Genomic DNA, 22,528 nt, shown 5'->3' with positions numbered 1-22,528 from the left:
GAACTAAAGCAACCGAGGATTCTCTGGTGACAGAAAGAGCCGCAGAGGGAGCAGAGGTCAAGGGCACAGCTACCGCTGGTCTGTGTAGAGAGAAGCTTGCTGCAAGGGGCAGGGGAGAGACCTTGGTGAGTGCCAGGGTCTTGCAGCAAGTCCGGTCGGAGTGGACAGGCAGCTTTACCCGGGGAGGTCGTGGCCACGGCCTAAGGTCCACCCCACTGGGTTTTGGCAGGCAGGATTGGCAGGTGTGTGCTGGGAGCCAGAGAGAGCCCAGCTCCCCTCATAGTTCTGCAAGAGTCAGAACAGCTGCTGGTAGCATGGTTAGCCTTTCGGACACACCGAACATCACTACTCCCGACACCTGTGCACAGTTCTTGGCTTCCAGCTCTGGTGTGTCTTGCCAGCAGTGCTGAGTGCTTAGTCTGTAACTAACTGGAGGCCACCAGCAGCCCCCGGACAGCCAGGCTGCAAAGGCTCTGGGTTCCCTCGGGCTGGAGGACTGCTCTCTGCACTCCTAACACCCACTTGGTCCTCTACCTCGTGACCATAATGTCCTGCGTGCCTGTCACTCTGCTGTGTTTTATAACCCCCACAGTCCTGCCTTCTGCCCAGAGCTGTAGCAGCCTTCTCTGTCCCGATGATGCCATGGCCAGTTCTGGTCCCTGTGTTGGAAAGCCTCCAGCCACATCACTCTGTACCTTCGGAAGGTCCCTGATCAGGGTTAGGCTGCTCTCCCGTAATACAGGCCGCCGCCACTGGCCCTGCCTGTGTGGTGGGGAGAGGCGGGGCAGCTGTTTGGACAGCATGGTGCTCTCACAGCAAAAGCTCAAGACCGCTCTGGTGCTTGTTTCGCCTGACCCTTGCCTGCTGCACCTGCCATCATCCTGGAGTGCCGGTCTGATAGGTGTTGACTCCCCAGTTGCTCCCCCTGCTATCATCCTGGGGTGCAGGGCTGTTGGTGTGCTGACTCCCCAGTTGCCTGAGGAGTCTCTGAGTAGTGGGGCCTGGGAGCTGGCATATTCATGTAGATATGCATAAGAACTATTGCCAGGATGGAGGAAGGGTCTGCTGAGCTGCTGAATGATTGTTCCTTGCTTCTTTGTCTAACTTTGCTTTTTGTTTTCTACGCTGATATTTCTTCAGAAATCAAGGAAATAATGTTATTAAAAAATCAAAACTATTTCCCATTCTAAGGAGATCATTGCAGAAACCATTGGTCCTCTTACCTGTGCTTCTCTGTTCTCAGGGGGACTTGATCTCATCTTCATGCCAGGCCTGGGATTTGACAAGCATGGCAACCGGCTGGGCCGGGGCCGGGGCTATTACGACACCTACCTGCAGCGTTGCCTGCAGCTGCCGGGCCCAAAGCCCTACACCGTCGCCCTGGCCTTCAAGGAGCAGCTGTGCCACCAGATCCCAGTGGGCGAGCACGATGTGAGGGTGGACGAAGTCCTCTGTGAAGACCTCTGTGAAGCGGAGGACAAACTCCTCTGTGAAGCACCTTGAGCCCAGATGACCACGCTGAGTAATCAGGGTGAAGAAAATGTGTACTTTCCCTTGTCAAAGTTAATTGAAGTTGCTCATTAAAGTGAACACAGACTGCATTGTTTTTAGTGTATGAAACTGCCATAAAACCACCTGCAGAGCCTGTCACCGGTGATGTGCCGCCTGAGTCCTGGGGCTGCTGCGGTGGGCTTTGCAGCTTAGGTTCAGTGTTTGTGAGGAAGTGCGCAGCTCAGGGTGGGAGGAAGCGGGACATGCTGAGGTTGGCGAGGTAGCTCACTGTGTCCTGCCTGCTGTGGGCTTGGTCAGTCTCTGCTGGCTGGCTGGAGACTCAGCGGTTATCCACAGACTGGCTGATGATTCTGAGGGTGCCAGGTAACCTGCGAATGTTAAGCCACTTTGTCACGACTTCCTTCATTCACCCTGAAATTTCATGTGCAGCTCTGTGAGCTCCTGGTTGGAGGATGGAAAGCTGCTGTGATCTTGGTATTTTTGTTTAACTGATTGGACGTTATTACTACTGATTTCTGAGTGTCAATGAATATAAGTTTAAGGTCCGATAAGTCATAAGTTAGGGATGAGTTTTTTTTATTTGTTGTTTTTTTTCTGGTACCGGGAATTGAACTCATGACCTTGCACTTGCCAGGCAGGCGCTGTGCTGCTGAGCTAAATCCCCAGCCCCTAGGGATGAGTTTCGTTCCCTTGTGGGCACTGCATTTGTCTGATGGCAGATGACCTGCCAGCCAGGGGTGGTGACTTGGTGGAGGAGGCTTTGGTGACCCCATGAGGCCAAAGACTGTCCTGCCAGCTCTGCTGACCCTGCATTGGCCTGTGACCCTGTGACCTATGGCCTGTGTGTGAAAGGCCTCTGACGTCTGTTCTCTGCCCCCTTTGCCCCGCTGTCTCCCACACCCAGCCCCTCTGCATTCCTGAGCCAAACTCAGCCAGAGCCGCATACCGGCTGCTTTTCCTGTACTTCGTTTCAGAATGATCTTAGAAAGCACATCTGTCACAAAGCACTCCTGACGGGGGCGTTTGGGGCCTTCAGTGCCCCTAGAAGGGGTCTCCACCTGCTTTTCCCTTTCCCAGCCGCTCTGCGCCTCCCTGCCTTGTTCTTCTAGCACCGAGCTCTGCAGCTGCTTCTGCCCTTCGCATTGCGAGCGTTACTGTCGGAGGCGCTGAGCCCCTTGTCACCATGTCCTGTGCAGCAGTTCTCAGTGGCTGTGTCCGTTCACCGCTCTAGACTGTGAGCTCCAAAGACGCCTCAGACCCAGCAGATCCCAGACAGTGGGTGCATGGTGATGCTTTTAATGAGTGATTGAATGTTCAGAATGACTTCACTTAAAATACAATCCAGTATTGTCTGGATAATAGAATACAATTTGATAATTTTTATTTTAAGTGAAAAACTTAAAAAATGTCAGTTGGTCTAGTGGTGGATCTGTACAGTTTGGGATATACAGTGAGAAATGGGAAAGAGGTTGACTTGTACACATTGTAAAGACATGGTCATCTTGGTGGAAAACTTTGTCTAGTGTTACTTTACCTGTCTGGGCAAGGTGGAGGTTAATATAGCTGATACAGTTGCTGGTCTGAAATGGTTAAAGTGTGAAATTCCTGCGTTGCTGCCGGCCTGGGCAGTTTTACCGTGTTGACACAGTCTCTGTTACCCTTTCACCAAAGGACAGTGTAAAAACCCCATCCCTGGCTTCTCGAGTGTGTAAGGGTGTGGAGTTGACTGTCCAGAAGACACAAGGTCCTGAGATCCAAGGGAGTCAGAGTGCCCGGTGCCCCTGTGGAGGAAGAGCTGTTTCTCTAGTGACCAGAAGTGCCTGTGATCTCTGCAGAGGCTTGGAAGGGGGGCGCCTGGTGCTGCAGGTGATTCTAACCCTGCCCGGAAGTGTGAAGTCCTGTCCATCGTGGTCACTGTGTCCTCCTAGCTAAGAGCTTGATGTGTATGGGTGGCCTCAGGCCGAAGTGCAATTCCTGGCTCCAGTTTTTTTTCTTGCAGAGATGATTAAGATTCAGTTGCTCCTTTTGCATTTTTTTTGGGGGGATTTCTCGTTATTACGAGAACAAGTGTGGGTGTGGTGAGTCCAGGCGCTGTGGGCCAGGGAGGTGGCTCTGCTGCACAGGGGGTGTGGGTGGCCTGCACCTAGTGCTTCGGGGGGCTCTGCAGGGTGCAGTGTTCTCCCACCAAGCCGGCTCCTCGCTGCTCATGTAGCCAGTGAGAGGCGCTGCCCTCCCAGCGTAGGGTCTCCTCCATAGGGAGCCAGAGCGCAATCTCACAGCGGGCACTCTCCACAGAATTGCTGTCATGGGTCATGTTTGTGCGAACCTTTATGCAGAAACCTCCATAGATGGTGCTAGGCACGGCATCCACTGGGTCTGTGGCCCCAGTAAGGGCCCATGAAGCACACACCATGTCCAGTCCCTGCCACACCATGGCCTCCACGGCCCTGAGCTCATGTATTTGACCAGGCGACCCTACAAGGGGCACCCGCGCACATCAGCATAGTGTTCCTGCAGCAGCTCCTCAGAGGCCTGCAGTGCTTCAGTGCTATGAGTGTGAAGCTGTTCTTGAAGCGCCGCACAATCGCACCCACCAGCTGCCGCTGCACCCCTTCCAGCTTGATGGCCAAAAGGGTGCGCTCACGCACGCCTCTGCATGCCTGGTCCGGCTGGTGCTCACCCGCGGGGAAGAGCCCAGAGAAGATGGTGACCGCAGGCACAGGACGGGGCGATGGGCTCCTTTTGCATTTTAACCGTACATTTATATGCGTCATTCCTCCACCAGCCTGCAGCTCCTCAGAGACGCATGTCTGTCATCCTCGTGGCTTACCTCAGGACCTAGCAATAGCCATGAACAGTTCAGGTGTCACCGCCCTGGTTTGAGTGTTGGCTGCTATCTCCCCAGCAGGACCCCCGGCGTGGGCTTTCACAGGATGTGTCTCTGTACTCCGTCCTCTGCTTCCCTCTTCGGGGAGCCCAGACCTTCTGCCCTGAGGTGTGGTCTCCAGTCTCCATGGGCACCTGGCCCACATTTACGGTTTTTTACTGTGCCTTAAAAAATTCATTTTCTAAAAAACAATACGCATGTTATAAAACATACATGACAGAATGAGTGGTGAAATGAAATATATTACACGTGCTTTATAATGTTCTCATTTTTAAAAGAACAGTATATGTTTTTTTGTTTGTTTGTTTTTTTCCTTCCGGTACTGGGAATCAAACTCACAACATTGCGCTTGCCGGGTAGGCGCTGTGCTGCTGAGCTAAATCCCCAGCCCCTAATATATGGTTTTAAAATGTGTGAAATTCGTTATTATGTTCTTTCCTTCTTTTCTCTTTTTTTTTTTCACTGTGGTGCTGGGGATTAAACCCAGAACCTTGCATACACTAGGCAAGTGCTCTATTACTGAGCTATACTCCAGCCCCAAATTTATTTGTACAAACCTTACTTTAACACATTTTGAATGATTCTAAAATAAATTAATGACTGAAATTTCAGTTTCTTTCAATAATTGGTTTTAAGAGCCTTAATAACTGAAAAAAAACTACCTTCTAGAGACAGAGCAGAGGGAAGTAGAACCATAATGACTGAAGTTTTCAGTTCTGTCTGCTGATTTTGCAGTGATGTTTTTAACTGGAATCTGGCTAATCAATATCCATTTTCTTGATGTGGATCTGTCATTTCAATGTATTAATCAGCAGGTGCCACACATTTACTGTGTTGTGAAATAGGGTCAATGGCCATTCCGGGTGGTTCCTACCATCTGCCCCTGCCCCAACTCTCTCTCTGAGAGAAGTTCCCTCCTGTCTCACTGTTGAAACATGCCCTTTACCCAAATTATGTGTGCTTAGTTTTTGAAAATGCCTCTAGGTAGGATTTACTGGTGACCATTTATAACCTTAGAAAGGTCAGAAAATTTGGAACTTCTGTGTAAAAAACTACATGGAAAACTCATCTTGAAGTTTAACAGCTCCATTAAAAGTATTTTACCTTGTGATAATCAAAAAATTCAAACGAATCAAAATACTTCTCATGGGCACTTCTTATCACATCATAAAGTTGTAAGTATTCCATTATACCGCAAGGGCCCTAAATTTAGAAAATCCACATCAGTGAAATGCACATCACGTGGGACATGTCCTGCTTGTGAATTGTGTGATGATGTGATTGCTGAATTCTTGATGTGGAATCTACCACCTCAACTTTCAAAAATTTTGGGCAAAGCAGCCGCTCCCTCAGGAATGGAAAGTGAAGTAGTTTGCCCATAAAACATTATTTTTTAAAAGGAGAATTATTTTTTTTAAAGTGCATCTTCTTTGTTTCATCTCTTTGTATTTCTTTGTGGGAGACCCGTCCTGTTACTCAGCCCCCACCTGCAGAGCTCATTCCTGTGCTTGTCTCCCGGGGGCCAGCACTGTCCCTGCAGATCATAGGACAGTGCTTCCTGAGAGGAAGCTGCCTCTGCCCTCTTTTCCTGCATCTTTTCATCAGGATTTCATGCATATTTCTGTGACATGAAGAACCGGTGTTTTTTTTTTTTTTTATGGGATGATACGTTTTATCGTTTGCTATTAAGTGACAAAACATAGAAGGCTTACAGAAGTGTGATTGTGTTTAGTGAGCCTGTTTAACACATACTGGAGCTGGAATTACAGGGTGTGAAACGCTGCTGAGCACCTCATGGAGGTTCGGCTTCCTTCTCCTGGTCAGTAGCTTCTGCTGACTGTGATGGCCTCACACGTTCATCGCGTGTGTGGAGCACTAGGTTGTTCATTAACTGGGGACGGATGCGCCTCCACAAAGGCTGACTTCTTGGCAGATCATGGGCAGTGTGGCTCATGGGCAGCTTGTACTGGGAATAGAAGTACAGTATCAGCTATTGTTGCTCATGTGCTTGTGTATTAGGGTTGACTTTGGTCTGCTTTCCTTGTAAGAATCTTTTCAAGGCACTTGTGTGTTTTGAGAGGTTCGTTCAGCGGAGCAGGGAGGCACCTGTGCCTAGGCGTATGTGAAGAAACTGCAGCACGTCTCACCCCTCGCTCTCTGTTGCCTGCTGTGCCTCAAGCAGGACTTGCACCTGGAGCCCTGTGCAGGACCTTCTGAGGCACAGAGGGAGCCAGGGGCTGATGTCAGCCTAAACTTAACTTTCAGCAAAACTTCTTTTCTATTAAAGATAAGGAGTACATGTAAATATTCTAATTCGTCTACCGCAGGGATCGCCATGCCTGCTCTCCAGGGGGCTATCTGTTTGGAGATGGCTGCCCCGAGGCCAGGCACTCCGGGCGGGACAGGCACAGTGCAGTCAGCTGGCCACTGCAGAGCTGTCACTGTCCTCATCTGCCTCTGGGCTGGCTGTGTTGACCATACAGTGTCATGCCTCGTGCTGGTCTCGGCATCCTACCATCCTGCCTTTCGGTCTCAGCGTATCCTGATACGGCCTCCCTGCCTTCTGTCTGCCAACTAGGGCTGGGACTATGATCTTGGTGGTTGGTGTCACCTGTGTTTGAGAAGGAATAATTTAAGTCATTCCTTTAAGGAGAAGATGCCTTAGGGTAGAAAACCCTGTCACCCTGGAAACAGCAGACCCCATGCTTTTGGGTCCTCTGCTTTCAGACTGCCCCTGGCTGACCAGGACTTATTGTACATAACAGTTAAGTCCCCAACTTGTGAACATTCCAGCTGCAAACTTCTGCAGGTGTACTGTACAGCCGAGGACTGACTTTGTCAGCTTACAAACGGAGCCAACTCAGGAACAGCTCTCCCAGAGTGGAACTCATTCGTAAGCTGGGGACTTCCTGTGTGTCAGAGGTGCCCTAGACTAGAGAAGAGCCAGAAGCACGGCTCCCACCTCTCTCCTTCCAGCCTCTCCCTCTGCTCACTGCCAGTCACAGCTGCTTGTTGCCCTAACGTCTGCGGCGTGGTCATTGCACCAGACCGCATCAAGCCTGGGAACAAGCCATCGGAGTGAAAATCCACTGTTGCGTTGTTTTGGTTGTGGTGTGTCCTGAGAGTGCCTTACATATGCTTTGACTCTCAAAACAGCGTGCTTACAAAGTACACTTCCAAAGCAAACGACTGCTCCAGGGTTGAGCCCTGACCCCAGAGTTCACTGCTGTAAATGGTGAACATTTAGTTTATCACCAAGCAACAGTCTCTTCAGACTTGAAATGCAAAAAGTGTTTGTTACTTCTCCCCAAACTCAGAGATAAAGAAGACTGTATTCTGAACATAGGAACTGGGATACTATGGTTGACCCTGGGGAATAGATTTGTTGCTGAGCACCCTGAGTATTTCTTCAGTCTAGGGCTGACATGAGATCAGTCCTACCCCTGTCGGATACATACTGTAGAAACCTACAAGTAGGTCTGGAGGCTGTGGATTCTGTGGCCTTCTTCCCTCTCAGTACTTGTCTGCAGCACCTTGGGAAGTGTCACTCTGCCCATGCCACCTACCTGCCAACAGCCCTGGGTGTCTCACCCCAAGAATAAGGCCCAGTCCTCAGGCTGCATATCAGATCCTTTGTGACCGGGGTACACCTTCCATCCCTCTCTCTACACACACATACATGCATGCACATATGCATGCACGCATGCACGCATGCACGCACGCCCTTTCTCACTCAGGCCCTCCAGACCCACAGTGCTAGCTGCATCAGAACCCAATATGCTGGGTGAGAATGAGGCTTACACAGTTGATGTGAGATTGTCTATGATGAGAGAAGTGTGCTAGCAGGTGGGCGGCCCAGGGGTGGTGGGTTTCAGTGAAGGAGTGAGATGTTCTAGAAGATGAATGGTGCCCTTTCTTGGCACGATCTTCTGAAGATCATGTTAAGAGGTCGATGCCGATTCCACAGCTGTGGGTGGACCTGATCCTGAGCATTTCAGCACACTCCCTGGCCGCATTTCCGATTTCCACCTCTGAGTTCTGGGCTGCATGAGGGCTGTTTCAGTTGAAGTTGATTAAAATTAAATAAAATCAAAACCCACTTCCTTGATGGTGCTAGCCCATGTGGCCTACTCTGTTGGTCAGTGCAGAGATGGCATTTCCTGCACTGTTTTCTAGATATTTCCAGACTTCACCTATTAAATCAGAATCTTTAGGGGCAAGGAACTGGAAGCTTGCATTTTGAACCCATCCCACTGGGGTTCTTACACTAGAGCAAGAGGAACCCTGCCGAGGCATCCGATCCAGGGGCAAATCCAGGGGGGATGTGCACGTGTGAGAAAGAAGGGACAGTCCTGCCTCAGCGTGCTTCCTGCCAGCATGGTCGGCAGGGCAGCAGGAAGTGCAAGCTCGCCAGCCAGTGGGGCTCGACCAGCACGCAGCTGCCCCTGCACCTCCCTCAGGCTCTCCAGGTGCGAACGCTGAGGACCAGAGCCTGCGGCCAGCTGCATGGAGGGAGCTCAGCCCTGGCGGGAGCCGCAGAAAGTAATTCTGTGATTCTTCAGGCCGTTCCAATCTCTTTCTGCCCAGGAACATATTTTAGGAAGGTCTTACATTTTTAAAGTCACCTTATACTCTGGTTTCTCTTCAGATCACATAAATCTTTTGCCTTTTAAAGTCACCTTTCTGGGGCTCAGCAACACAGTGCCTGCCTGGCAAGCACGAGGTCCTGAGTTTGATTCCTGGCACAAAAAAAGGAGTCACCTTTCAGATGTAAAATGAAGTTGTTTTCATTGATTGAAAAGTTCCGGTCAATTTAAATCAAACCTGTGCTGTGGTCCAGGTTTATGCTTGTTCCCCCTGCCATTTCCCTTCCCTTCCTGTGCAGCAGTGTGGGGGGGGCTTGCCTTAGTGTTTCACTTTCCTTTCTTATGGTTCCGAAGGTTCTGACAGGTAAGGAAGGGAAAGACGGTGTTGGTGTCACCTGGCCACTAGCACCTTCTGTGTGCCACATGCCCAGTGACCTGTAGAGCTGCTCGGAGGGGCCTGTGCCTGTGTTCTGGCTCCGATCTCTGCTGACCCTGGCGGCCTGCCCAGCCTGCCCTGCAGGAGCGCCGTGAAGTCCTGGCCCGCCGGCAGCCCAAGGGGAACTGACTGCCCACTTGCCCCCCAAACCGCACGTGCCACTGGCCTCAGGCCCCCGTTCCCGCTGTGCTCCTCAGGCTTCCGCCCCACCGCAGATGCCGGCAGTCCCGAGTCAAGTTCTCTCGGGAGCTCTCGCTGCCCCATCCCATGTGGTGTGGCCACCCCCAGGCTCGCTTCTGCCAGGAAGCAAGTGCCGCTTGCAGGCATTCCGTGGTCCTGCACGAACTGACACTTGCGGGGCGGTAGCAAGGAAAGGCAGGGACGTGACTCCCAGCAGCCCTCGTCTTCTCTTGTGTGGCCTAGACCTGGGGGCCCGTGCTGTGAGTTCGGAGCCCCTGGCTGCTGTTGCACATCTGCCTGTGTGTGCGTCCTCGCTGTGCTGTGTTCCTGCCCACGCCGCTTCTCTCCTGCCTGACTTCCACCGTGGCAGGTCTGTAGCGGGAGGTGTCAGCACCTCTGGGCAGGGCAGGGCCTGCAGTTGGCTGAAGGCTGTGGGCCCTCCTCCTCCTCCTCCTCCTCCAGCCCTGTGGGATCCAGGGGAGTAGCCTTGGGCATTGGTGCCACATTATCACCCTCAGGTTGGCCCAGCCTCCTCTCCTGCCCTTTCCTGGGTCCCTACTTCTGTTTCTTGGGATTAGTTCCCCAAGTACACCTTGTGCATGCAGTTCCTGCTTCCTGTCCTGCTTTTCAGGGGACCCAGACTTGAAACACTTTTGTTCCTTGTCTTTAGAACGTGTGGATACTTGTCATCCATTGACTATGCTTTGGAGACTGCAAAATCTAGACAAAATGAGAAGTCCCGTCTAAAGCCTTCTACTTGTTACTGCAGTGGAAAGCTAACAGGGAAGACTGATTGACAGGTGGCGCCCTCCCTGGTGAACCGCCCACGTGATGTTTGCTGATGTGGATTTGCCTTCTTGTTTGGGCTTTCCAGCGGAGGGGCCGTGAGCTGCACAGATAAACCCTGATTTAAGTGTTGTTGAGGAAGGCTCTCCAAGAGCAGGAGGTAAATTGGAGCCTGTGGTCCGAGTTACATTGTGTCTCTACGTATCAGCTATTGTTTTTTGCTTCCAGCATAGACTAAAGTAAGAAAGGAAGATATATTGGACAGCATACAGACGCTGTGGCCTGCCTCCTCCTTCCTGTCAGACTAGAGCTTCCTCAGGGGCCCGGGTGTTGGCTGTGGGCCTCCTAGGACCGAGGCCTCCCCTGCCTTGCCCTCAGCTCACGCAGGTCAGCCAGAGATCTTTGTGGCAGAAACTTGGAACCCTTTTCTGGCCCCTCCAAGCACCTCTGCCCACCAGGAGGATTCGTGGAAGGAAGTCAGCCCGGCCTCGTCTGGGCTGGAGTCGGGGCCTGGAGCAGGCTCCCTGGAGCTGGGGGTGGAGAGGAGCCATGCTTGTCTCCCGCTCGAGGGCTGGTGCAGGCCCAGCTCACTGCGGTCCATTTTCCGTGGTTTCAGTTATTTGTGGCCAAACACAATATCGAATGGAAAATTCCAGAAGTACACGATTAGTACTTATTTGTTTTTGCGGTGCTGGGGCCTAACCTTGGGGTGCTGTGCAGGCCGGGCAGGTTGCACAGCTGTGCTGCACTTGGCCTGACAGTTCCTCAGTTTGAAATCGCAAACCAGTGTGGGCGAGGTGATGGCATCTTGTGTCCTCCCGACTTGTTCCCGCAGGTGAATCATCCCTTCGTCTGGCACATCCTCACTGTGCCGCACCGTGATCGTCAGATCCGCTGTGCCCTGTCTCCTCAGGTGGCCTGCAGGAGGGCTGACCCTCGCTCACCTCATCTCCTGGGCCCGGTCCTCGCGCATCTTCACAGGAGCAGGGCGAGCACAGTGCTGTACGGAGAGAGAGGCCTTGTCCACGCACTTCATTAAGTGGTAGCCACGGTGTTCTGCTTTGCTTATCCCTTACGGGGCCTGATTTATGTTAGGTTTTATTGTAGGTGTGTGAATAGGGGAAAGCATGAGATACAGAAGGTGTAGCATTGTGGCTGATTTTGGGCGTCTGCTGGCATTTTGGCTCGTGCCCTATGTGAGAGCTGCTGTGTCTGGCTTTCCCTGGAGAAAGGAGCCAACTCCTGGCCAAGGGCAGAGCTCCGCAGGGCTGCAGTGGCTCCTATGAGATCCTGGCTCAACAAGGAGCAGGGTGTCGTCAGGGCCAGGACGAGGCTGCAGATGTGTTCCGGGATCCGTCAGGTGTGGAACTGGAAGGGGGACCGAGGCTTGCGCCCTTGACGGGTCTGTTCACAAGGACCTTCTGCCAGGCCTGGTGAGAGGACCCCGCCATAAGGCATGCATCTGTAGCAGGTTCAGTGAATGTTTCCGCCAGCCAGCACACACTTCCTGCCCTTAGTGCAGAGTCCTGAGACACAGCCCCGGCTGGCTGGGTGGGCAGGATTGTAGCGTGGCTGACAGTGGACCAGGGCACCACGTGGCCGGCACAGCACAAGCTTTGCGTGGGAGTCAGGTCCTGCTCAGAGCTCACCAGCGGGGTGGAGGAAGAGAGGCCGGGGTGCTGCTCTGGCGAGGGCCTTCCGCACGGGCACGTGGAGCCAGGGACGTGGACGCGTGGCCCAGCTGCTGTCCTCACCTCTGTGTGTGCTCTCACCGCGAAGTATCCCCAGCCCTGTTTCACAGAAAGCTGCACCAAGACTGTGTCCCAGTGGCGGCGGCTCAGGCTTGGAGCCATCTTCTCTGATGTTAAAGCCCATGTTTGCCCGCTGCCCTGTGACCATGCCTGTCTTGGTTACTTTTCTCTCGTTGCTGAGACAAAATACCCAATGCCCAAAAGGTTTATTTAGCTTACAGTTTGTGGAGGTTTCAGTCCATACTTGGCTGACTCTGAGGCAGAAGGTAGCAAAGCAACAAGAGCAAAGTGGGGAATGGCAGCTGAACAGCAAAGCAGCCAGAGCAAAAGGAGGAATGGCGGCAAGCAGCTTCCTTTTCCCTGCCTTACTTTGTAAACAGGCTACCCCCACCTAAGGGGCATGTAGCTCTCACATAATCTCCATGCCCTCCTCTTCCACAGGCTCAGGATGTGTACAAAGTAAGTATCCTGACTTCCTGCTGAGTCACTTAGCCAAACCTCTAGACTCCCCAAGTTGACACAATGTTTCAACCATAACAATGCCATGTGCCCTCTGCAACTGTGGCACGACTGCCGTGTGCCCTTGAGTGGGATCAATACCTCTGGGTTTGAGGAGCATGGTGTGTGACCTTCCCTGTTAGGATTTCTATCTGGATGTCCCCCGAGCCTCATGCACTCGTTGGTGGGGTTTGGGGGTGCTTGGCTCATGGGAGCATGGTACGCATTCTAGCTGTTGTGATGTGGGGAGGCTGGAGGAGCGGGTTACCGGGGCCTGGCCCAGAAGGGTCTGTCTCTCTGCTTCCTGTCTGCTGCTCTGTGAACAGGTCTCCTCTGCCATCACTGCCGTGACACCCTGCCTTGGAGCCGCCAGCCCTGGACTGAAAGCTCTACACCCTGTGGGCTGTCCTCTCTGTGGTGTTGGGCCTGTGTCTCAGTGATGCAAAGGTAACTAGGATGCCCTGCAGAGCCACCTGCATGGGTCCTCATGTGCTGCCGGAGCTCACCACACCAGAAGCACTAGTGGGGCCCCAAGACGTGCGGAAGTTTAATCCCCATTTTGAGGTGTCGAGAAGGTAGAAGTGTAATAGGATGACAGTATTTGGGGGTGGTGATGGGATTAAAGGGATCAGGGTGGATGCCCCCCTCACTGAGTACTAGTGATCATGTACGAGAGACTAGAAGATTCTCTCTGTCTGTGTCTCTGCCTCCTACCATTTAGGTCCCGAGAACCCTCTGCCAGCCAAGAGGCTGTGACCAGTTGTGGCCCCTCGACTTTGCACAGTTCTGCAAAATAAATGTCTTTCCTTCATAATTTACCTGATGGGGATGTGTGTTGCTGGGACAGGAAGCAGACTAGCACAGGGTGCCAGGATGCACTTTGCACACCACCCTCCCCTGTCGCATGTCCTGGCCCAGCTTGCGCAGAATCAGATTAATAAACCATTAATAAACAACAGAAGCAAATGAAATAATAAGCACATTAAACTTCGTTTAGTTTTTAACTTTTTAAAATTTTCCCGTTTGCTTTTTTAAAAAACAGTTTTATTGTATGTGCTTAAATGTCATTTTGTTTGTATTTATTCTGTTTGGGGCTCAGAACACTTCTGGAATCTGTAACTGGATGTCTTTCATCAGCCCTACAAAACTCTCAGTCACTGTCTTCATAAAATTGAGTCCTGGGCTGGGATACAGCTCAGCAGCGCAAATGCCTGCCTGGCAAGTGCAAGGTCCTGAGTTCGATTCCTAGTACCAAAAAAAATTGAGTCCTGCCGATTGCTGTTTCCCCTCTGGGACTTGAGTGCCAGGTGTTGGATCTGGGCTCCGCACCCTTTGGCCCTGTCCATGGTCCCAGCCCTGAGCTTTCCCTCTTGTTTTCCATCCATTCTTGGAGTCCAGATCTTCACTGTTACCTGTCTGTGAGTTCTCTCTTCCTGTCTTCACCTGGACCTACTTTTCTATTAAGCCCATCTGTTGAGTCCAGAATTTTGATTTAATTTTTAAAAATAGATTTTAATTTGTTGCTCAAATTCATCTTGAATATATTAATTACATTCATTTTCAGGGTCCCTGTGTGACAATACCAGTATTAGGATCTCACTGTATCTTTATTCGATGTCTATTTTATCTTCTTGATTTCTGGCATTTCCCATCGCCCGGGGGTGTTTTGTAATATGCTTGTTTAAACTTTCTCTTTATTTTCATGACCTGCTGAATGTCAGGTGTTGTGTACGAAAGTTTAAAGGGAGACTGTGCCGCTGTGGGTGGTGCCATCATTCTCCTGAAAACATCTGCTTTTGCTTCGGCGTCAGGGTAGGGGTAGATTAACATAACCCACTCTATGACCCAGCAGATTTGAAGCCAGGCTTTGATTTTTATAAATGCTGGAGTATTTCTGGCTCGTCCTTCCTAGACTCAGAGGTTCCTTCTGATGTTTTGGGGTGCATCAGGGCACCTCCTTGGTTAGCACCCTACTTTACGCCTTGGACAGCGGGGCCACTGAAGCTCTGCCTCACCTCACAGCCTCCTGACTGCCAGTTTCTACTTCATTTCTCCTCTTGCCTTTTTCCTGAGTAGAAGCACAACTCAGCTGTATGTTTTCCTTAAGAGTCAGCAAATATTGCCAGGCAGAAAACTGTGCCAAATGTTAAGTTCACTTCTGTGCTTTCTTTCACTTGAGATCGTGGGGCCTTAAGACCTCACCACATCTGATAACTCTCTGATGCTTTCAAACAGAATTTGTATTTTTAAACAATTATTTTGTTCAGCACTTCTATTTGTCATGGTAGAAGAGTTTCTCTGAATAAGTTAGCTTACCACACACAGAAATGGAACTGCTTGATGCTGGGTTTCCACTCTGCTAAGGTGATTTTAACGCCAGATGCACTGAACAAAGTCAACTTGCCACATCTCAGGTCTGGCCACTGCCTGGATGCAGGTGTTGGTTTCGTGGTCCCAGCTCAGATGTACTGAACTGCGGCCTCCAGAAGAAAAGTCTAGGCTTCTGGCAGGAGCTTCTGCTGATGGCGTGTGTGGGGGTCCCCAAACCAGCACCTGAGAGCCCAAAGCCCATCTGTGTGGTGCCAGGACCCCTGTGGGCCCCAGGGGACCCTACAGGACTGGGCAGGAGAGGGCCCTTTGTCCTGAGGCACAGAAGGCTGTGCACTGCCTTACTCTTCTGGACTGACCTTTTGCTTCCAGCTCCATGAGTGACAGTGCCTCTACTAAATTATTTTTAATTTCTTCCTCAGACATTTTAATCAGAGATGAAAAATGACTGGTCTTTTGCCAGCAGTTCAGTCTAAGAGGAGGTTATTTGGCTCTGAGAGGTTCATTAATTTGTACCAGCTTTTGTCTGGAAACTGGGCTGGCATTTGGGGAGCAGAGCAGAGCCCAGAGCTCTGGATTGCCTGGAGTTGGAGGAGTCATGCCACTTCCCCTTCTCCTCTCACTAGGGTTAGTTTCCTTTGTGAGCTTGAGTGGACCTGCCTGGCATCCTCCTATTAAGGTAGGAGACTGCAGTGCAGTTCTGGACCTCACCCCCTCGCCCCCTTCCTCTTCCCCACTCTGGAGGTGGTGGCCTCTCTCATGCCCCCTCCTCAGAAGACCAGAATGCTTAGAAGACCAGAATGCCAATAGAAATGCGTCCAATAAAGACCAGGCCTAGGGGTTTCTCTGGGACAGGAGGACTGCGCTGGCTGTTGGACTCTAGACCGTGTGTGTTATCTTTTGGCAGAAAATTCTTCTGCATTTTGCTGATGTCCAGAAACTGCCTGAGAATGAGAGTAAAGGCAGTGGACTAATTAATCTGGCAGAAGAAATTTCAAGGCAGTCTCTTGTCGAGGACATGGCATGGCTATTGTTGAGGGCTTTTAACCAGATCTGTGCTGAGAATCAAGAGAAAAGGACCCAGCAGGATGATTTAAAATGTTGTGAGTTTGGTCAGAAAGGAAGCTCCAGTATAGCTGTGGACTACAAAGATGGAGCTGAGGTGATGATCTTGATTGCCGAGAAGAAACAGGAGAATAGAAAAAAAATCCATAAAAAAGGGGGCTGCAGGTATAGCTCAGGAGCAGAAGTGCCTGCCTAGCAAGCACAAGGTCCTGAGTTTGATTCCCAGTACCAAAAAAAAAAAAAATCTAGAAACAGGAGAATAGAAAAGATGACCCAAGAGCATCACAAGAAGCAGCAGACTCTAGCCTTTGCAGACTCACACTTGCAAAGGTGAAAGACTTTGCTTTGAGAAGCGAGCCCCAGAGCACTGTGTTCCAGAATGGTGGTAGCCTAGGGAAGTTGTTCCTCATGATTTGGTTCATAGGTACTTAGCCCCTACAGCCAAAATAAAAGGAAGCCTGACTTCTGCTCCAGTTGGCAGCAGATCTTGGCATCATCCATGTGGTGCTGGTTTTAGGCACATGCAGAATGGAAGAGTTCTGGGGTCAGGAAGGCTTCTGGGTGGCCAGGCAGTGTGCCCCTGAGAGGGCAGTGTGTGAAGATGTGAGTGTGATGCTGAAGGTGCAGTGGAGACCCCAGAAATTTGGAGAAGCCAGGAATGTGGATTGTGTGAGGAAAATTATAAGGAGGAAGCAGAGCCAGCCCAAGAGAAGCCATGGGAGCTACAACCCCTGGAAGTGCTGTAGGTGTGGAGTCACTCAAGCCCTTTGGAGTTTATAACTTGCCACAGATTGCTAGGGTTGCTGGACATGGAACTATAAGACTGAATGCTTGCTGTGCTGGAGCATGGACTTACCTTGGTTCCATTCCTTTGTTTCCGCCTCTTTGTACCTTTTGGAATGGTAATATTTATCTTGTGCCACTGTATATTGGCAGTGTCTAACTTTCTTTTCATCTGTTCTGGGCTTGCAGCTAAGATTTTGCCTTGAATCTCAGAGGAGACTTTTGTAGGAACCATCCCACAAGATTGTACCTGACCGGGGGATGAGCAAGGATGAAAAACAAAGTGACACAGGCTAAGGTTAAAATGTGGGGGCCAGGGAGCTCTTGTCTCCCTTTGACAAAGGGCCCTGAGTAATTGACTCACCTTGCCTCTATTCACTTAGACATGGGGACAAGCAACTAGAGTATCACAAGATTCTCTGCCTCCGACCCTCGATGGCACATGTCTGGGTAAGCAAGCCCTGTTGTCATAACTCTTGTAAACAACCCCTCAGCTGTAATAACTTCTCCCGGGAAGCTGCAGTGTGTCAGCTCACTGGCATACCTGCTTTCTTCCTAGTGCTCACAGGGGAGGCTGATTAGGCCCCAGTCTTCCTATCTGGGCTCCCTCAGATGTTGGACTTGGACTTTTTAGCAATGTTGAAGTTGTTAGGACTTTGGCAATTCTTAGAGACAGACTAAATGCCTTTTGCATAAAGGGATGCGCATGAGTCTTTAGGAGGCCAGGGGCGGAATGTTATGGCTTATATCTGGATATCCCCCCAAGCCTCATGTGGTCCTAGATGGGGCTTTTTGGAGGTGGCTGTTGGTAGGCTGTGTGATGCTGGGATTAAGCGTGTGATGCTTAGACTGAGCGTGCCCCACTGTGGGTATGGGCAGCGCCAGGCAAAGGCATGTAGTCTGGATGAGATAAAAGGTAGAGGCAGGCGTGCTGCTTTTGCTTTTGTTCCTATTTTGCTGCTGCTTCCTGCACTGCTTTGCCATGGACTTTTTCTTTTCTATGAGGCCCCCTGCCATGCCACCCTGCCTTGGAGCCAAGTATGGGCTGAAACCTTTATAAATCGTAAGCGGAGACAAACCTTTGCTCCTTTAACTTTGGGTGTTGGGTATTCATCTCAGCAATAAGAAAAGTAGCCAAGACAGCCTGCTTTCTAGTCCTAGGCTTGCTCGGTTCTCTGCAGCCTCGGACAGGTCCTCGTGTTAGCAGATGGGGGCTTCGGGGAAGTTGTTTCTGGGTTCTTAGTATCCTGAAGAAAGAACTGAGCAGAACACTCAGAACGAGTAGCAAGGCTAACAGCTGTTAAAAGGACTGAAGGAAGTAAAGGTGTGCGCCCCAGGCTGGGTGTGGCCAGTGGGAAGCACTCCCAGCCCTAGAGGGCAGCACTGGGTCCCTTCAGGTCCCTGAGTTATGAGAGGACCCAGAACCCACTAGGGACCTCGCGCTGCCCACCCATCCTTAGGGAGATTTTTGACCGTACAAGGTTTTTAGAGGAAGTGTCTGGGTGTCCAAAGCCCGCTGGGGAGATCAAAACCACAATGCAGGTGAGTTTGGACACTGGCCAGGGTTGCATACTTTCAGGTTTGCATGCGCCTAGGGCTCACGTGGGACCGGTGGTTTATCTGTTGGTTTTCTGGTACTTTGACCTGGTGGTCTTTGCTTTGTCTGGCTTCTTGACTCTTGTCTCAGGGATCTCTGCCTTTCACTTGGCCTTGCTCTACCTCCTACCTCAGTCTCAGCTCTTGAGGGCGTTTCCTGGTCTGTAAAACCTGTGGCTCTCCCCTGTAGCAACGTTATATCTGCTCCTTACTTTAGAGTTCCTTTTCTAGCCATTGTCTTTTTTTTTTTGTCCTCGTGATTGCATCTTGCAGGTCCTCACCTCATCGCTGTTCAGTGTTTCATTACCAGTGGGCGCTTGAGAATCTGACCTTGTTTATGTGTATCGTGATGCAGAGAGATGCTTCGGAGGGCTACAGGAGTGGCCTGGCTTGGGACTGGACAGTGCGGATGGGCAGGCTGGTGCCAGGCCAAGGAAGTGTTGGCACCGCCAGTGAGTGAGGGATGCTGCAGGGGTTGATGTCCTGGGAGAGGGGCACAGCCAGCCCTGGGGGGACCTGCAGGGCCAGGGGGAGACATGGGCTTTTCAAAAACTAGAGCCAGACCCAAAGATCTGACACACACAGCCTGTGTGCCAGCTGCACATCTGCATTTGTACAAGACCTGCCGTAATGGAAAGGGTGTAACGGGCGAGTCCACCCGGAGGTCAGCTGGAAGGTGACTTAGGAAATAGAGATCAGGCTGCTTACTGCTGCTCACGAACGGGTGGGCCTGACCCCTAGTGCCTGGTCCTTCTCTCAGAACCCCCAGTGAGATCGCAGCATTGGCCGCGCCAGCAGGGCTTGTGGTCCGCACCGCCCGCTGTGTCCTCTCACACGGCCTGCAGGGCTCTGCTCTGATTCCTGGTGTGCCCTGTGTGGAGCTTCTGTGGTTATGGAGGAGGCTCGATAGGAAGCCACAGATTCTTTGGTCGCAGTCCTTTCAATTACTGCATGCACCCAGCTTTATGACCCAGTTATGGGTAAGATTAAAGTTCATCAGACTACTTGTTTTATGTGAAATTCCTTCATTTCCGAGAGATCAGTGAAACATTGCAGAGAGAATGGAACGGGCACAGACTGTGCGGGTTGATTTATTGCCCAGCTTCCACAAACAGCAGAACCGCTCCGATATTCCCTGGGGGCAGAGGGCCACATACACAGTGCAGTGTATATTGCTTCATTTCAGCTTGAAAAGACGGCGATCTGTCTCCAGAGGAAGTCGTCATTTCACTAGATGTACAGTGCTTAAGGCTCTGCAGCGCCTGGCCAGTTTGTTCAGCAGATGGATGAGAACCCACTGTTTCATGAAATTGCTTTTGAATACTTGCACAATGACCTTCCCCACTGGATCCCACCAGCAGCTTTACTCCTGTGCAGGAGGTGGAGAAAGCTGAAACTTCTCACTGTGTGCGCTTTTCCCGACTTGTTCCCCGAGGTCAAGGCAGGCTGTCTCCTCCTGATCTTCCCTTCCACGGAGGAAGTGCGAGGAGCTAGGACAGCTCTGTGGCCATTTCTAAGGCCCTCTGCTGGCGGGTGGCAGAGCCAAGACTGATTCAGGCCTGGCACCTGCAGGTCCTCTGCTGCCTCCAAGCACTGCTTGAACCTATATTGTGCCCTCTGCCCCCATTTGCCTGCCCTGTGGCTCTGCCGGGAAGATCTGTAACGCCCCCATTTTGACCAGGAACCAGCAGGAAGCACTCCTGGGAAGTGTGGCTCAGCACGGCCACGTGCTGGCCTCAGAAGGTCACAGTGGTCCGTGTCTGTCCACCTGGCACCTGCTTGCCGTGTCACCTAACTCTGGAGATGTCACATGGCCCATGTGACACCAGCAGCCCACACGTACACAGGCAGACGCAGCCCTTCCCGGGAGCGGAAGTCGCCTCTCTGACTGGATGTCTGCTCTTCTGCTGGACTCACACTCCCTTGGATACATGTGACCTGAACACGGCTGTGAACGCACCTCCTGCAGAGTGAGGCGGGGACAGAGGGAACAAGTGGTGTATGTGTCCACATGCTGACCTCGTGGCAGTAAGGAAGGACTCGGGAATGCTGCGCTTCTCCTGCTGTGACGGCTGCTGTGCACGGCCACTTTCACCTCAGGCGTGGTGCCCTCAGTGCCCCGGTGATGGTCTAGGCCGAGGCTGCAAGCTCTCTGTGGCTATTGTTTTCTGCTTTGTTTTGGGGTGGAGTTTCTCCGTGTTGCCCAGGCTGACTTCTAACTTACAGTCCTCCTGCCTCAGCCGGGCAGCATGACAGGTGTGCTCTGCCAGGCGTGGCGGCATTTCTGGTGAAGGGGCAGATAGTGAAACTCACGCTCAGAGGGCTAAACAAGCTCTATTTTAACTACACAACGGGGCACTGCCATGTTACAATGAAGCTCCCTACTGAAGGGCCGGATTTGGCTCGTGGGCTGTGTCTGCTGGTCATGGGTGGAAGGAGTCCTCCTTTAGGAACGAGAACCTCTGGACCTCAGGGTCACTGGGATGGAAGCGGCCCTTTCCTGGTGGCCAGCAAAGGGCTGCAGAGATGAGCTGCTCTACCCTGGAGCGGACGCTGTTGAGCCCTGACTCAGACAGAGAATCTGGCACTCCGCATTTTTCACCTAGTCTAAACACTAGCCAAGTGCCCGCTGGGGGCCAGCAGTGTGGCCTGCAGTGGTGACGAAGGCCGAGGCTGTTGTTCTTTCCGGGACTGTGCAGTCTGCTGGAGGCACGCGTTATGCAGCAGTCACTGGGTCATGGATGGGTGCTGTGCTGAGACCCAGGGCTGCGTCAGTCGGAGGTGCTGTGAGTTCAGGGCTCCTGCGTGAGACCTGCAGGGTAAGAAGCTGAGTCTGCTGAGACCCGGGCAGAGCGGCCCAGGCCCGCACCAGGCCCTGGAGGTGGTGTTTGTGCCCTGCAGGCTGGCTGGCGGTGTGAGCCACGGGGATAGTGGAGTCTGGAGATGGGCACGCTGGGCCGCAGGACCGTGTCGGCAGCTCGGGAAGGGTGCCTGAGGAGAACAGGTGGCAGGAGGCCTGTGCTGGCCTCCCCGGGGACACGGCAGCCGGCTCCGGTGGGGGCAGTGAGAGAAGTGCGTACGTGGGCCTGGGGTGGAGGTGGTGCTGGTGGGGCTTGCTGGTATTTGTGTGGTGAGGAAGACGGGAAGACAGAGTCGAGGGTGACCCAGGTTTGGGTCTTTCTGCGTGGTTTGTACACAGGGCAAATGGGCAGGAGACGGGTATTTTTATGGTGGTAAGAAGCCGCCAGGACATAAAAACTTCCACTTGAGCCGTGCCGAGCACGCACCTGGGTTGCAGGCGGTGCATCCGCGTTGCGATGTGCCCTTCACCCCCCTGTGGGATGTTTGCGGTGCCTGGTATTGAGCCCGTCATTAGCCAGCAGCTCCGCAGCCTGCTGCCTTGGCCCTGGCCCAGCACCACCTCACTCCCTCTCCGTGTGGACTGGGCGCCCGGCCCCTTGTGCGGGGGATTTCGGTGACAGAATATTTCACTTAGCGCCATGTGTCCTTGTTCTCCCACGCTGTGGAGCTCTCCTCCCTTCCAGGCGGGTGACATCCGGGTGAGCACGGGCAGCACACCTGGCTTCCCGTTCACCCGCTCACACGAAGCTGCTGCGGGCAGGGGTCTGCAGACGCGGGCCAGTCTCCGCCTGCCCTCTTCCCTGCCGTGTCCCCGGCGCAGAAACATGACAGCGTGTGGCCATTCCACGCCTCAGATCTGACAGCTGCTGTGCTGTTCCACGCAGCAGCTGCGCCCTCTGCACTCCCACCATCAGTGCACAAGTGTTCCAATTTTACACCCTTGCTAACATTTTTTCTGTTTTTCAAAATAGCCACTTTAATGAATGTGAAATGGTTTCTCCTTGTGGTTTTGATTTTCATGAAATAAAACTGAAAGTTTCAGCATGTTGTGTTGATATCTTAGCTACTGTCCTTGTCGCCGAGACGTAATACCCAACACCCACATGCTGAGGGAGGAGAGGTTTCTTTGGCTCACACTTTGTGGAAGTTTCAGCTCACAGTGGCTGGCTCCAAGGCAGGGCAGCATGGAAAGGGGCATCGCAGAGGAGAAACCGTCCATGGCAAAGCAGGGCAGGCAGCAAGCAGCAAGCAGCAAGCA

The 22,528-nt window shown here is 52.1% G+C and overlaps 1 protein-coding gene, 1 long non-coding RNA gene and 1 pseudogene across 2 annotated transcripts in view; 2 read left to right on the top strand and 1 right to left on the bottom strand.

The window, feature by feature from the left end:
- Mthfs (5,10-methenyltetrahydrofolate synthetase (5-formyltetrahydrofolate cyclo-ligase)) overlaps positions 1-1,601 on the top strand; it is a gene marked incomplete at its 5' end in the record, with an annotated part of 36,639 nt that extends 35,038 nt beyond the window's left edge. The window contains 1 exon segment of the mRNA XM_013507694.1: positions 1,244-1,601. Within this exon segment, the coding sequence (XP_013363148.1) occupies positions 1,244-1,503 (260 nt within the window).
- Positions 1,602-1,701: 100 nt separating this feature from the next.
- LOC106147249 lies at positions 1,702-4,646 on the bottom strand (annotated as a pseudogene).
- A 4,464-nt stretch (positions 4,647-9,110) lies between these two features.
- On the top strand, positions 9,111-13,650 carry LOC102015565. Its single transcript, XR_264739.2, has 3 exons — positions 9,111-11,429; positions 12,963-13,083; positions 13,358-13,650. It is a non-coding gene; the product is annotated as an uncharacterized LOC102015565 (long non-coding RNA).
- The last annotated feature ends 8,878 nt before the right edge of the window (positions 13,651-22,528 follow it).

Source organism: Chinchilla lanigera, unplaced genomic scaffold (assembly GCF_000276665.1).
Source record: "Chinchilla lanigera isolate Chin_1 unplaced genomic scaffold, ChiLan1.0 scaffold00132, whole genome shotgun sequence".
NCBI lineage: Eukaryota > Metazoa > Chordata > Mammalia > Rodentia > Chinchillidae > Chinchilla > Chinchilla lanigera.
Note: the sequence above shows the minus strand (reverse complement) of the source record. Positions and strands in the feature narration are given on the sequence as shown.